This window comes from Nycticebus coucang, chromosome 11 (genome assembly GCF_027406575.1).
Source record: "Nycticebus coucang isolate mNycCou1 chromosome 11, mNycCou1.pri, whole genome shotgun sequence".
NCBI lineage: Eukaryota > Metazoa > Chordata > Mammalia > Primates > Lorisidae > Nycticebus > Nycticebus coucang.
In genome coordinates, this window is record NC_069790.1 from 24,279,429 (window position 1) to 24,294,123 (window position 14,695).

Consider the following 14,695-nt stretch of genomic DNA (forward strand, 5'->3'; position numbering starts at 1 on the left):
GCGCCTGTGGCTCAGTGAGCAGGGCGCCGGCCCCATATACCGAGGGTGGTGGGTTCAAACCCAACCCTGGCCAAACTGCAACAAAAAAAATAGCTGGGCGTTGTGGCAGGCACCTATAGTCCCAGCTACTCGGGAGGCTGAGGCAAGAGAATCGCCTAAATCCAGGAGTTGGAGGTTGCAGTGAGCTGTGAGCACTCTACTACCGAGGGTGATAAAGTGAGACTCTGTCTCTAGAAAAAAAAGTTACTTCTTTTTTTTTTTTTAAGTTCATGTTTGTTTTTTTTTTATATATTTTTTTGTAGAGACAGAGTCTCACACTGTCCCTCTACCCAGGGCAACGGCTTGAGGCTCTGTCTCAGAAAAAATAAAAATAAAAGAAAGGCCCTATTGTATTCTGCACTCAGGAGGCATACCATACATAATTACATTGTGTCCATTAGGTGGGAGCACACCAGTTCCCTCCAATTTGAATTGAATCGAGTTTTTCTCTAGTGTGGGTGTGTATTAGTTCATCTCCTGGCTTCATATTAGTATTGAGTACATTAGGGTTTTGTGTGTGTGTGTGTGTCATTTATTTTTTGTTTTGAGACAGAATCTTACTCTGTTGCCCTGAGTAGAGTGCTGTGGTGTCACAGCTCAGCAATCTCAAACTCCTGGGCTTGAGCAATTCTCTTGCCTCAGCCTCCCAAATAGCTGGGACTATAGGTGCCCACCACAACACCCAGCTAGTTTTTCTTTTTGTTTTTTTTGAGATAGTTTTACTATGTCACCCTTGGTAGAGTGCCATGGTATCAAAGCTCACAGCAACCTCAAACTCTTGAGCTTAAATGATTTTCTTGCCTCAACCTCCCATTTAGCTGGGACTATAGGTGCCTGCCACAACGCCTGGCTAATTCTTGGTTGCAGTTGTCGTTGTTGTTTTTAGCAGGCCCAAGCCAGGCTTGACCCAGCCAGCCTTGGTGTATGTGGCCGGTGCCCTAAACAATGAGCTATGGGTGCCAAGCCTAGTTTTTCTGTTTTTAGTAGAGACAGAGTCTTGCTCAGGCTGGTCTTTTATTCCTGGGCTCAAGGGATTCACTTGCCTTGGGCTCCCAAAGTGCTAGCATTATGGGTGTGAACCACCACACATGGCCAGTATTGAGTACATTGGATACTTGCTTTTCCATTCTTGTGATACTTTACTAAGAATGTTTCAACAGCCAAACTGCAACAAAAAAATAGCCGGGCGTTGTGGCGGGCGCCTGTGGTCCCAGCTACTCGGGAGGCTGAGGCAGGAGAATCACCTAAGCCCAGGAGTTGGAGGTTGCTGTGAGCTGTGTGACGCCAGCTCACAGCAACCTCCAACTCCTGGGCTCAAGCGATTTTCCTCCCTCTGCCTCCCAAGTAGCTGGGACCACAGGCAACCGCCACATCGCCTGGCTATGTTTTGGTTGCCTAGCTATGTTTTGGTTGCCGTCATTGTTGTTTGGTGGGCCCGGGGCTATATTAGAACCCGCTAGCTCAGGTGCATTTGGCTGGCACCTTAGCTGCTTGAGCCACAGGCACTGAGCCACAATAGGGCCTTTCCCTAACAAATGCAAACATTGTAACCTAATCGTTTGTACCCTCATATTAATCTGAAATTTAAAAAAGAAATTTTTTGTTTTTGTTTTTTTTTTGTAGAGACAGAGTCTCACTTTATCGCCCTCAGTAGAGTGCTGTGGCGTCACACAGCTCACAGAAACCTCCAGCTCTTGGGCTTAGGTGATTCTCTTGCCTCAGCCTCCCGAGTAGCTGGGACTACAGGCATCTGCCACAACGCCCCGCTATATTTTTTTGATGCAGTTTGGCAGGGGCAGGGTTTGAACCCGCCACCCTCGGTATATGGGGCCAGCACCCTACTCACTGAGCCACAGGCGCTGTCCCCAAAATAAGTTTTTTAATACTACTAAATAAAAATAAAACTACTTCAAAAGCTATGACATTCCTGTCACTTCCTAAATGCAAACAGTGTGCATTTTCTTTTTTTTTTGAGACAGTGCCCTGGCCTCATAGCTCACAGCAACCTCAAACTCTTGGGCCCAGCAATCCTCTTGCCTCAGCCTCCAAAGTAGGTAGGACTACAGGCACCTGCCACAACACCTGGCTAGTTTTTCTATTAGTAGAGACAGGGTCTCACTCCAGCTGAATGAGAACCTCCTGGCCTCAGGCAATCCACAGGCCTTAGCCTCCCAGACAGCTAGGGTTACAGTGCATGTTCTTTAAACATGCCGACAGAGAAAAGCCCCTTTATATCCCTTGACATTCATGGCCAGAGGTTGACAACATGGATGGGACAGACCCTTGGATCACATCCCTGTCTCAGGCTTCTCAGCCTCCCCTGGTCCAGCAAACCAAAATTAGGTTTGTGTCCTCCTACCTGGCAGGAAACCGAAACAAAGCCAACCCTGGCATACCCCGGCATGCCCCAGCCTGAGCCCTGCAGGAGGGAGCCACCCTTGCTAGCAGCAGGAGAGCTCACACTGCCTTCTCCAGGCACCAACCTTCCAGGACCTCCCCCGACTACTCCCATTTCAAAGTCTTACAGAATATCCCAATTATCAAGGAATGAATGTTTGTTATTCTTCCCCAAGGCCAGTTGAACACACACACACACAGAGATTAAGAAAATCCTCCAACCAGCTACTCGGGAGGCTGAGGCAAGAGAATTGCTTAAGCCCAGGAGTTGGAGGTTGCTGTGAGCTGTGTGAGGCCACAGCACTCTACAGAGGGCTATAAAGTGAGACTCTGTCTCTACAAAAAAAAAAAAAGAAAATCCTCCAAGCCAACCATTTGTTTTCATGTGTCATCTCTGAAAATACCACTCTTTTTCCTCGCGTCCTTTTTTTTATTTTAGTTATTTATAGATTTGTTGGCCAGTTTTTCTCTCCAACACTGTTGTTAGGTCCGGCATCCCTTCCCCAGCAGCCATCCTGCTTCCTGTCTGCCCTGTGCCACCCGCCCCCTCCTCTCAGCAGGGGTGTCCATGTGGTAGGCCCACTGCACTTCCCATTGTTCCTCATCCTGAAGCTTACAGTAGGAGGATGCCAGCAGGGTGCCAGCACTAACTGCTGTGCTGATTTACTCACAATAGAAAGAGTCTCCGGGTACAAGATGGAGTTTGTGACAGGAGGAATCAGCCCCGCCTCACGGTCCCAGGGGCTCTGTCAGAAGTCCTGCATCTGCCAAACACTCAGAAAGCAGGAAGACTCATTCTCCCACCCCAGGCTGAGAAGGAATTCCTTTGTTTGTGTCTCACCTCAACTTCCCCTTTCCCAGGCCTTGAGAGCACCAGAGAGGAATATGAACATAGCCAGAGCAATGACAGCAGCTGCTGACCTTACAGAATCTTTTCAGATGTAGGAGCTCACTCCATGACGCTCCCATGGACCAGCGGCTGGGATTTCTTGCAAGGAGGTTTGTTACAAGCCAGGTCCCTGTAAATCTGGGCCCCAGAATCTATGTGCGTATTTCATTGATTATAAAATGTGTCCTTTTTTCACATTTTAACCTTTCTGTAATTAGGAGACATTTTATGATTGACAGCATGTCATTATTTTTTGTCAGCATTTTTACTTTCTTTTTTTTTTTTTTCTTTTGTAGAGACAGAGTCTCACTTTATGGCCCTCAATAGAGTGCCATGGCTTCACACAGCTCACAGCAACCTCCAACTTCAGGCTTAAGAAATTCTCTTGCCTCAGCCTCCCGAGGCGCTGGGACTACAGGCAAGCATTTTTACTTTCTTAGACATACATGAAATAATGCTTCCAACAACCAGTGCCTTTGATTTGATGAAATACATTAAATGCATTGGCATATAGGATCTCATAGGCCCAGAGGGAATGCTCCGAAGAGTATGTCCCAGGGCTCTCTCTCCCCAGCCACACACACTGTCACCTGAAGATAGAAGGCAGAGGGACAGGCGGCAGAGAGAGAGGGCCCTGGATTACCAAAATAAATGCAGCAGCACATAGTTGCTTATAGGAAGCCTTCTTTTTCCCCAAGACCCCACTTAGGAATCTGTGTCAGGCTCAGCACAAAAATAGATGTACAAAGAAATGCTGAAAGTGTTTCTTTCCCTAAGAAGATAATGCTACATTAACTTACAGATATATCTGCAGATTCAGCTACCTATGTAGCAAAGCTCTTTTTATATGCCTGATATTAGTTTATACTATGGATTCCACTTTCATATATTCTCAGATTTATCTCGATCAGTTCACATTTGTAAAACACTCCTTTCATGCTATGCTCTGGACAAGGTGCAAGGAATAAAAACACAAGTAAACACATTGGGAGCCTGTGAGGTATTTAGACCAGCAACAGAAGTAGAAACACAAGTAACTAAGACAGGTAATACATAATGTTATGAAACTACAGAAGAAGCAGCAAATTCATTAAGGGAAGATTTTGAGAAAAGGGAGAACATTTAAGCCAGGGCAGAAACTGACCAGAAAACAGGGACCAAGCCGTGTACAACCTGTACCACTGCACGTGGCAGCCCCAGAAGGTTGAAGATGGGCCCAGAGGAGAGATGGGTAAGGCAGAATGGAGCTGACAGAGAGAGATTTATACGCCAGCCTCTGCTTATCTGTCAGTTTTTTTTTTTTTTTTTTTTTTTTTTGTAGAGACAGAGTCTCACTTTATGGCCCTCTGTAGAGTGCCGTGGCCTCACACAGCTCACAGCAACCTCCAACTCCTGGGCTCAAGCAATTCTCCTGCCTCAGCCTCCCAAGCAGCTGGGACTACAGGCGCCCGCCACAACGCTCGTCTATTTTTTGGTTGCAGTTTGGCCGGGGCTGGGTCTGAACCCGCCACCCTCGGTATATGGGGCCGGCGCCTTACTGACTGAGCCACAGGCGCCGCCCTATCTGTCAGTTTTTAAAGATAGCAGTTACATGATAAAATCCGCTTTTTTGAAAGACAGTTTCACAGGGTCAGAAATAGCCCTGAGGTGAAACTCAGAATAGGAAAGGCTAAGGATAATGCATCCGAACATTAGAGTGATGTCATCTTGAGCTATGCAGTGGGGAAGACATGGAGATCAAAGCTCAACCAAGCTCTAATGAAAAAAGAAAGAGAATGGTGGGGACACATGACTGTCACCCTCCAGGATCACTCCCATGCCCTCCAGTTGCCCTTACGTGGAGTCCAGCAGGGTCCCATCCAGAAGGGAGGCATTGTAGTGATACTTGAGGTAATCTCCCTTCTTACTCAGCACTGAGCAGTCAGGGGGCTTGTAGTGGGAGGTGATGCTGATGGAGTCCGCAGGGTTGTGGAAGTCGATCATGTGGATGTCAAACACCAGCACAGCCGAGCCAGGGATATTCCCTAACGAACAGACAAGGGGAATTAATGACGAACCCTCCAAGCTGCAGCACATGTTCCTTCCCAGGATCACCAACCATGTCCTGGCAGCCCTCAAGCGTCTTAGTTACTGTGTTTCTACTTCTGTTGCTGGTCTAAATACCTCACAGGCTCCCAATGTGTTTACTTGTGTTTTTATTCCTTGCACCTTGTCCAGAGCATAGCATGAAAGGAGTGTTTTACAAATGTGAACTGATCGAGATAAATCTGAGAATATATGAAAGTGGAATCCATAGTATAAACTAATATCAGGCATATAAAAAGAGCTTTGCTACATAGGTAGCTGAATCTGCAGATATATCTGTAAGTTAATGTAGCATTATCTTCTTAGGGAAAGAAACACTTTCAGCATTTCTTTGTACATCTATTTTTGTGCTGAGCCTGACACAGATTCCTAAGTGGGGTCTTGGGGAAAAAGAAGGCTTCCTGTAAGCAACTATGTGCTGCTGCATTTATTTTGGTAATCCAGGGCCCTCTCTCCCTGCCGCCTGTCCCTCTGCCTTCTATCTTCAGGTGACAGTGTGTGTGGCTGGGGAGAGAGAGCCCTGGGACATACTCTTCGGAGCATTCCCTCTGGGCCTATGAGATCCTATATGCCAATGCATTTAATGTATTTCATCAAATCAAAGGCACTGGTTGTTGGAAGCATTATTTCATGTATCTCTGCCTAATCCTTATGTTGTGGATGGAGAAACTGAGGCCTGGATTTGTCCAAGGTCTTGAGGCTGCTTATGAGCACAGTTTGTACTAAAATTCAAGACTATGGGCTATTGCACCATGGACTCATCAAGCCTGAAAGATGAGTGACTCAGCTGATGACAGATGAGCAAACTCCAGCCAGCCAGATTAAGGTTTGTCCCTCACCCAGCAGAAGTAGGAGGCAGGATGAGAAAATCAACGGCAGAGTGAGGATCGCGCAGTGCTCCTGTCTCAAGAAAAACAAAACTAACATAACCTTCCCAGAGGAAAAGACACTTCAACAAAACTGACCCCTGATGACTGAACACCTAACAGTCACGGCATGCTTTTAAAACACATCCTATTCATTCTACACAATATTACTAAGGCCTAGATTTGTCCAAGGTCTTGTTACTGGTCTCTCCTCTGGGCCCATCTTCCGCCTTCCAGGGCTGCCACGTGCAGTGGTACAGGTTGTACGCCTTTTCTTTTTTTTTTTTTGGAGACAGAGTCTTATTATGTCATCCTCAGTAGAGTATCATATTGTCACAGCTCACAGCAACCTCAAACTCTTGGGCTTTAGCGATTCTCTTGCCTCAGCCTCCCAAGTAGCTGGAACTACAGTCGCCCACCACAATACACAGCTGTTTTATTATTGTAGTTGTCATCGTTGTTGCTTGGCAGGCCCGGGCCAGGTTTGAATCCGCAAGCTCCAGTGTATATGGCTGGTGCCCTAACTGCTGAGCTACAAGCACCAAGCCAGCACTTTTCTTTTCTTTTCCATGTTCTACACTTTTTTTTTCTTTGAGACATTGTCTCCCTCTGTAGGCCTGATTGGAGTGTCACAGTGTCAGCCTAGCTCACAGCAACCTCAAACTCCTGGGCTCAAGAGATCCTCTTGCCTCAGCCTCCTGAGTGGCTGGAACTACAGGCACCTGCCACAATGCCCAGCTAATGTTTCTTTTTTTTTTTTTACTAGAGACAGGGTTTTGCTCTTGCTCAGGCTGGTTTTGAACTCCTAAGCTTAAGCAATCCACCCACCTCGGCCTCCTAGAGTGCTAGGATTATAGGATTTAATGACAGCTTCTCAGGTGACAGGGGACATCTTAAACAGAGGCTCAGTTGTGAAGCACAACCCCTAGGTCATTTCGGAATTTAAATGTAAAAAATATATTTTTTTTTTGGAGACAGAGTCTCATTCTGTCACTCTGGCTAGAGTGCAGGGAAGTCATCTTAGCTCACTACAACCTCAAACTCCTGGGCTCAACCAATCCTCCTGTCTCAGCCTCTCTAGGAGCCAGGACTATAGGTATCCAGCACCACACCCAGCTAATTTTTCTATTCTTTGTAGAAAATGAGGTCTCACCCAGGCTGGCCTCATAGTCCCGAGTTCAAACGATCCTCCCACCTTAGCCTCCCAGAGCACTAGGATTATAAGAACGAGCCACCACTCCCAGCCATGTAAAAACTTTTTAGATCATGTTGAAATCAAAGATACATAGTATTATCATTAGCATTTTACACATATGAAAACCAGCTTAGACTTGATACCACTTGTTCAAGAAAACAGATTTCAAGTACAGATACATGGACACCAGCAGCCCCTCTGTCCCCCATCCTCACCAGGTGCTTTCCTGTGTCTGTTTCTCAGTTGGTCTCTCCTCTCTCCCTCTAACACACACACACACACACTTTCTTGCTTTCTTTTTTTTCACTTTGTCGCTCTCGGTAGAGTGCCGTGGCATCATAGCTCACAGCAACCTCCAGCTCTTGGAGCTAGGCAATTCTCTTGCCTCAGCCTCCCAAGTAGCTGGGACCACAGGTGCCCGCTACAATGCCCAGCTATTTTTTATTGCAGTTTGGCCGGGGCCGGGCTTGAACCCACCACCCTTGGTATATGGGGCTGGTGCCCCATCCACTGAGCCACAGGCACTGCCCTATACCCACTTTCTTAATGTGTGTTTATTCAGCATTAGGCACTTTTCTAAGCGCTTTATATTTAATTTTCATTAAAATCCTATATTTCCAATTTACAGATAAGGAAACTGAGGCACAAAATTTGGGGCTTATCCAAAGTTAAAGGTAATGAGAATTTTGTGCTTGAGGGCAGGTGCCTGATATTCACTTGTTACAGGGAGATGCTGCTGGGAGTGGAATATGGTGCAGGCTCCTTCCCATAGGACCCAGAAAGTGAGACTGCCATCAGCTAGAAGGCCGCTCTGAGCCAGGGCCAAGGGTGGCTCTGTGTGGGAAACTAACACATGTGATCAGTTGTGAGCAACTGTATAGCCAGATCCGTGGTTTCTCAACCTTGGTAACCCATTAAAGTCACCTGAGAATTAACCTTGAAAACAGCACGCTAAGTGAAAGCAGACGGACACCAAAAGCCACATACTGTGGGATTCCACCAGCAAGATGTGTCCAGAATAAGCAAATCCACAGAGACAACAACTAGATTCCCAAGCTCAAGTTCAGGGCTGCAGGGCTGGGTAGGGGTACTAAGAACACTGCTAATGGGTGAATGGTTATTTTTAGAATTATGAAAAGTCTGGAATTAGATAGTGGTAATGGTTGCACTGTATTATTAATACACTAAAAACTAGGCCAGGCATGGTGGCTCACACCTGTAATCTTAGCACTCTGAGAGTCTGAGGTGGGTAGATTGCTTGAGCACAAGAGTTCAAGACCAGCCTGAGCAAGAGCAACACCCCCATCTCTACTAAAAACAGAAAATCTAGATGGTTGTGGTGATGAACATCTGTAGTCCCAGCTACTTGGGAGGCTGAAGCAAGAAGACTGCTGAAGGATGGTGCCTGTGACTCAGTGGGTAGGGCACCGGCCCCATATACCGAGGGTGATGGGTTCAAACACGGCCCCAGCCAAACTGCAACAAAAAATAGCTGGGTGTTATGGCGGGCGCCTGTAGTCCCAGCTACTCAGGAGGCTGAGGCAAGAGAATCGCCTGAGCCCAGGAGTTGAGGAGGTTGCTGTGAGCTGAGTGAAGCCACGGCACTCTACCGAGGGCGATAAGGTGAGACTCAGTCTCTACAAAAAAAGAAGAAGAAGAAGATTGCTGAAGCCAGGGAGTTTGAGGTTACTGTGAGGTATGATGCCACAGCTCTCTACCCAAGATGACAGAATGAGACTGTCTCAGAAAAAAAAAACAACTAAACTGTAAACTTTAAAATGATTAATTTTGGCTTGGCCCCCATAGCTCAGTGATTAGGGTGCCAGCCACATACACGCGGGCTAGCGGATTCGAACCTGGCCCAGGCCTACTAAAACAACAATAACAACTACAACAACAACAAAAAGCTACTTGAGAGGCTGAGGCAAGAGAATCACTTAAGCCCAGGAGTTTAAGGTTGCTGTGAGCTGTGATGGCACAGCACTCTACCAAGGAGGATATAGTCTGTCTCAAAAACAAAAAAATGATTAATTGTATAGTATGTGAACTATACCGCAATAAAAAATGAAATTTAAAAAGATCTCTCCAAGATACATATCCAGAAGACTTGAAAGCAGAAATCTGAACACCCATGTTTACAGCAGTATTATTCACAATAGGCAAAAAATGGAAACAGGTCAAGCCTTCATCACCAGACGAAGTGACAAACAAAATGCAATATATACATACAGTGAAATAGTCATTCAGCCATAGAAAGGAAAATGATTAGCCAATAAAAGGAATGAAATTTTGATACATGCTAAATGTGGATGACCTCGAATCATAGAGACAGAAAGCAGAATGGTGGTTGCCAGAGGCTGAGAGGAGGGGGTTATTGTGTAATGGGTTCAGAGTTCATGTTGAGGATGTTGAAAGAGTTTTGTGAATAGATGGGAGTGATGGTTACACAACACTGTGAATCCATTTAATGCCAGTGAACTGTACACTTAAAATGTTTATTAAAATAGTAAAGATGTACATATTTTTTTTTTGTAGAGACAGAGTCTCACTGTACCGCCCTCGGGTAGAGTGCCGTGGCGTCACACGGCTCACAGCAACCTCTAACTCTTAGGCTTCTGCGATTCTCTTGCCTCAGCCTCCCGAGCAGCTGGGACTACAGGCACCCGCCACAACACCCGGCTATTTTTTTGTTGCAGTTTGGCCGGGGCTGGGCTTGAACCCACCACCCTCAGCATATGGGGCCGGCGCCCTACTCACTGAGCCACAGGCGCCGCCCAAGACGTACTTATTTTACTACCACATTCACAGAATAAACAATAAAATCATATGATCATCTAAAAAAAAAAAATCACCTTGGAGCATTAGAAATAATGTTAACACCTGGGCCCCACTTTGAGATTCAGAAGCAGCTTGTGTACAGCAGTGGTCTTGGACTTGGCCAGGTATCAGAATGCTCTGGGGAGCCTGATACAAATACAAAGGGCCAGGCCTTCTCTCACTCACACTGTTCTGTGATCTACAAGCATTCCAGAGGATTCTCATCTGTGATATGCGCCAATATTTGAGAACTCTTGGACTGAATGCCTGAAGCCAGGCATTAGTATATTTTAAAAAGCTTTCCAGGGCTTTCTCCCAGCCAACAAAGTTTAAGGACTATCAGTGAGCAGGTGACCTCTCTTTCTCCTACCTAGCTAGGCAGACACCAAGTAGGTCAATGCAAATATTAAAATCTCCCCTCCAAGGTGCATGCAGGAACAGGGCCTTCTCCATGGCAAAAAAGAATACACCTTAGGCCACCCACATCCTGGGATCTTAAGTCAGCTTGTCAAGCACTCTGCTGCAAACTCAGCTTCTCAGGCCCCAGCGATTCCAGGCACAAGCATTCCAACCAATGGAGAGGTCGATTCACACCCAGTCAAGTAACTATTCAGCACCAGGCATGTAAGTCAGCTCCTAGGGAGTTAACGTCAGGTACCCAATTTCCTCTGTGGCACAAATGCATGTCTATTGAGGGCATCAAAAAGACATAGCTCTGTGTGGGAAGGAAATTGTTTGTCTTTATCTCTGCTGAATCCCCAGTACCTAGAGCAGGACTTAGTCATAAAGACACTCAACAAATCTTTCATGAAGGGCAGATGGAGTTTCTGGGCCTAGAAAAACACAGTCCCTACCTGCCTCAGGGACTCAAGCTCCACCTGTCTATCTTTCTCTAATTTCCACAAAGTTATCTATAGATTAAGTGCAGAAATGGGTGCTGAACAAGCAACAGATGAAAACAAACCAACATGTCACTGCAGCCCCAACACCAGCTTTCTCTCTGAATAAACCCTTAACCAATGAAGAAGTAGTCATCCACCTTCCCCAGTGTGCCTCCTCAAGAAAAGACACAGATGACAAAAACATAAAGGCAGCCAGCAGGCTCAAGTAGGAAACTGCAGCTCCGGTTGGGTGGGGGTTCCTCTGAGAGCTCTCAGAATTCTGGTTTGAGTTCTCAGTTCTCCATACATGGGTATCGAGTTGCTGTTGACAGAAATTCAATTCTTTCTGTCTGTCTAGGGCACAAGCAGGTCAGAAAGCCCCAAGTAATTAGGACATTGCTATGAACTGAAAAAATAAATAAATAAATAAACAGGACACTGCTATGAACCAAAAAAATGAATGAATGAACAAATGAACAAAAGCCCTGAGTCCAATTCTGGCCTCATCACTGATTAGCTACTGTGGCCTTGAACAAATGACCTTATACTCTCTGAGCTGGGTTATCTTATCTAAACCATGAGGATAATAATATCTCAGATGATCGTTTCCAGGTTTGAATGAGTTCATGTGCAAGAAGTCCCAGACACACAAGTGGGTAAAATATAAGTTATTTTCTTCACTTTCCTCTCTTTCCTAAAAAAGTGCTCAGAAGGTAATTTGGAAGTTGGGTAACAGCAAACGACTGAGGAAGCAATGCTCACACCGACTTGTAGACTGGGTCCATTCCCTACGTAAGGGCTGTAAACACATCCAAGCATCCTAATTTCAGGGCCAATCCCACAGAGCAAAGCAGACAGCAAAAAGGTCCAACTTTTCTCAGAAAGCCTGCCCCTTCCCCTCCACCAAGCCTGCAGGGGGAAAACAGCTGCAACAAAACAAAATGCTGACAGAGGTTGAGAGCCCCACAGAGAGCTGGCCAATTCATCCCTTCCACTATATTTGCTGAACACTTACTATGTCCTGGGCTCTGGGGTATGTGGTAAGGAAGCCACAAACTAGGCAGATTTTGCATCCTGATGCCCTCTGGGTCAGTTCCTTGGGGCTTAGCATTAGATTCCATGCAACTCCCACAAAGAGGCCAAGGTTGCAGCTCAGGAGAAAACAGAGGCAGACCCAGTATGAGAGCACTTGGGTTTTACTCCTCAGGGCACCCTCCCCCACAGCAACATGTGATTCAGGATGAAGCAGTTTATGTCCAGAAAATTTATGAGCTTTCCACAGCCTTATAATTCTTTGCAGAGCTGTATCTCATACTTGATAGGAAGCCAAAAAGAAAAAAAAATAACTAAATGGTTTCCATTAATACATTTTTTTTAAGAGAAAGGAATGATTAGCCCCTCATGTTAGACTGAAACAGAATAGTGGTAAAGTATAGGGTGGACATAAGTTCATGTACAATTTACTATGTTAAACCATCTTAAATTGCACCCGAACTTTATGTCCACCCTGTATTTACATTTTTCTGTATGTATTTGCTTGGAAGTAGAAATTCACATGGTAAAAACAACAGAACATCCATCGGGACACTGAACAAGCAGGACATGAGGCACAGCCTGCTGAATGTATCTCAAGCTGGGATCTGTTGTTACTTAATAAATTAGAAATTTAAGTCAGGGGAGAAAAATGTTTCTCCATGGTACACTCTAGTTTCTAACCAACTTGATATTTCTTAGCTCCTGTGGGATAAATTCTACCAGGAAAAATCTCAAAGTCTATATATCAGTAGAATTCAGAACAAGATTAACAAAATGAATGTGTACAGCCGGCAAGGCCAGCCAGAATTCCATCAGCAAAAGAACACAGAAGCAAAAGAAATATTGCACCAACTATTCCTAAGCAAGTTAGCAAAAAATAGTATATGAGAAAAAATACATAACCAAGAAAGAAAATATAGTTTGGAATACTATGCAGCCATTAAAAATATCTAGTGGTCAAAGTTAATTCACTATTTCTCCCCTACTGCAGTGGATCCTGTTATGAAAAAAGAAAGGCTGGGTAAGGTGGCTCACATCTGTTAAGCCTCGCACTCTGGGAGGCCAAGGCAGGAGGAGACTTTACCTCAGGAATTCAAGAACAGCCTGAGCAAGAGCAAGAGCCCATCTTTGCTAAAAACAGAAAAATTAGCCAGACATTGTGGCAGGCACCTGTAATCCCAGATACTTGGGATTCTGAGGCAGGATGATCACTTGAACCTAGGAGTTAGAGGTTGCTCTGAGCTAGACTGACAACATGGCACTCTAGCCTGGGCAACAGAGTGAGACTGCCTCAAAAAAAAATAGAAAGTTGTTCACAACAAATTGAGTGAAGAGAGAAATCACAAAGTAACATGGTAACATGTACAGATGGTCCCATTTTTGTCATTATTTATTAGCATAGGTGGATGTATATTTTTTTAACCTATCCATATACTCAAAAGAATAGAAGGATATTCACTTCATAGCTGTATTAGTTTCCTAATGCTGCTATATCAAATTACCACAAACTTGTAAGTTTAAAACAATGCAAATTGATTCTCTTAATTCCAGAAGTCAGAGGCTTCAAGGAAGAATGTGTCTCACCTTTTCTAGCTTTTTTTTTTTTTGAGAGAGTCTCACTTTGTCACCCTCAAAGTGAGAATAGCTGTGAATGCTATGATGTCACAGCTCACAGCAACCTCAAACTCATGGGCTCAAGTGATTCTCTTGATTCAGACTCCCAAGTAGGTGGGACTACAGGTACCTGCCACGACATGGGGCTATTTTGAGAGATGGGTCTCACTCTTGCTCAGGCTGGTCTCAAACTCCTGAGTGCAAGCAATCCAGCCCCTCCGCCTCCCAGAGAGCTAGGATTACAGGTGTGAGCCATAGTGCCTGCCCTACCTTTTCTAGCTTCTAGAGACCACCTCATTCCATGAGGGTGGTGGCCCTTCCTGCATCTTCCAAGCCAGCAGCTTAGCACTTTCCTCTAACTGACCCCCTGTAATGACCTCCTGCTTCCCTCTTATAAAGACCTTTTTAAGTACTTAAAGGCCACCTGGATAATCTAGGATACTACCCTACCTATGTCAAGACTCTTAAGTTAATCACATGCATAAAGTCCCTTTTTTTTTATGGTAGAGACAGAGTCTCACTTTATTGCCCTCGGTAGAGTGCCATGGCGTCACATAGCTCACAGCAACCTCCAACTCCTAGGCTTAGGTGATTCTCTTGCGTCAGCCTCCCAAGAAGATGGGACTACAGGCACCCACCACAACGCCCAGCTATTTTGTTGTTGTTGTTGTTGTTGCACTTTGGCTGGGGCTAAGTTTGAACCTGCCGCCCTCAGTATATGGGGCCGGCACCACAGATGCCGCCCCCATAAAGTCCCTTTTAACAAGGTAACACATGCACAGATTCTGGGGATTAGGACATGGACATCTTTGGGGGCCAATATTCTGTCTACCACATTAACATGAACAATGTTTATTTCTCAGTGGTGAGATTATGG

The 14,695-nt window shown here is 45.4% G+C and overlaps 1 protein-coding gene across 1 annotated transcript in view; it reads right to left on the bottom strand.

Moving 5' to 3' along the window:
* Nucleotides 1-14,695, bottom strand: part of FKBP9 (FKBP prolyl isomerase 9) — a 48,727-nt gene that overhangs the window by 10,137 nt on the left and 23,895 nt on the right. Inside the window, exon 7 of the mRNA XM_053553571.1 lies at nt 5,163-5,349. Within this exon, the coding sequence (XP_053409546.1) occupies nt 5,163-5,349 (187 nt within the window). The remainder of the gene's footprint in view (nt 1-5,162; nt 5,350-14,695) is intronic.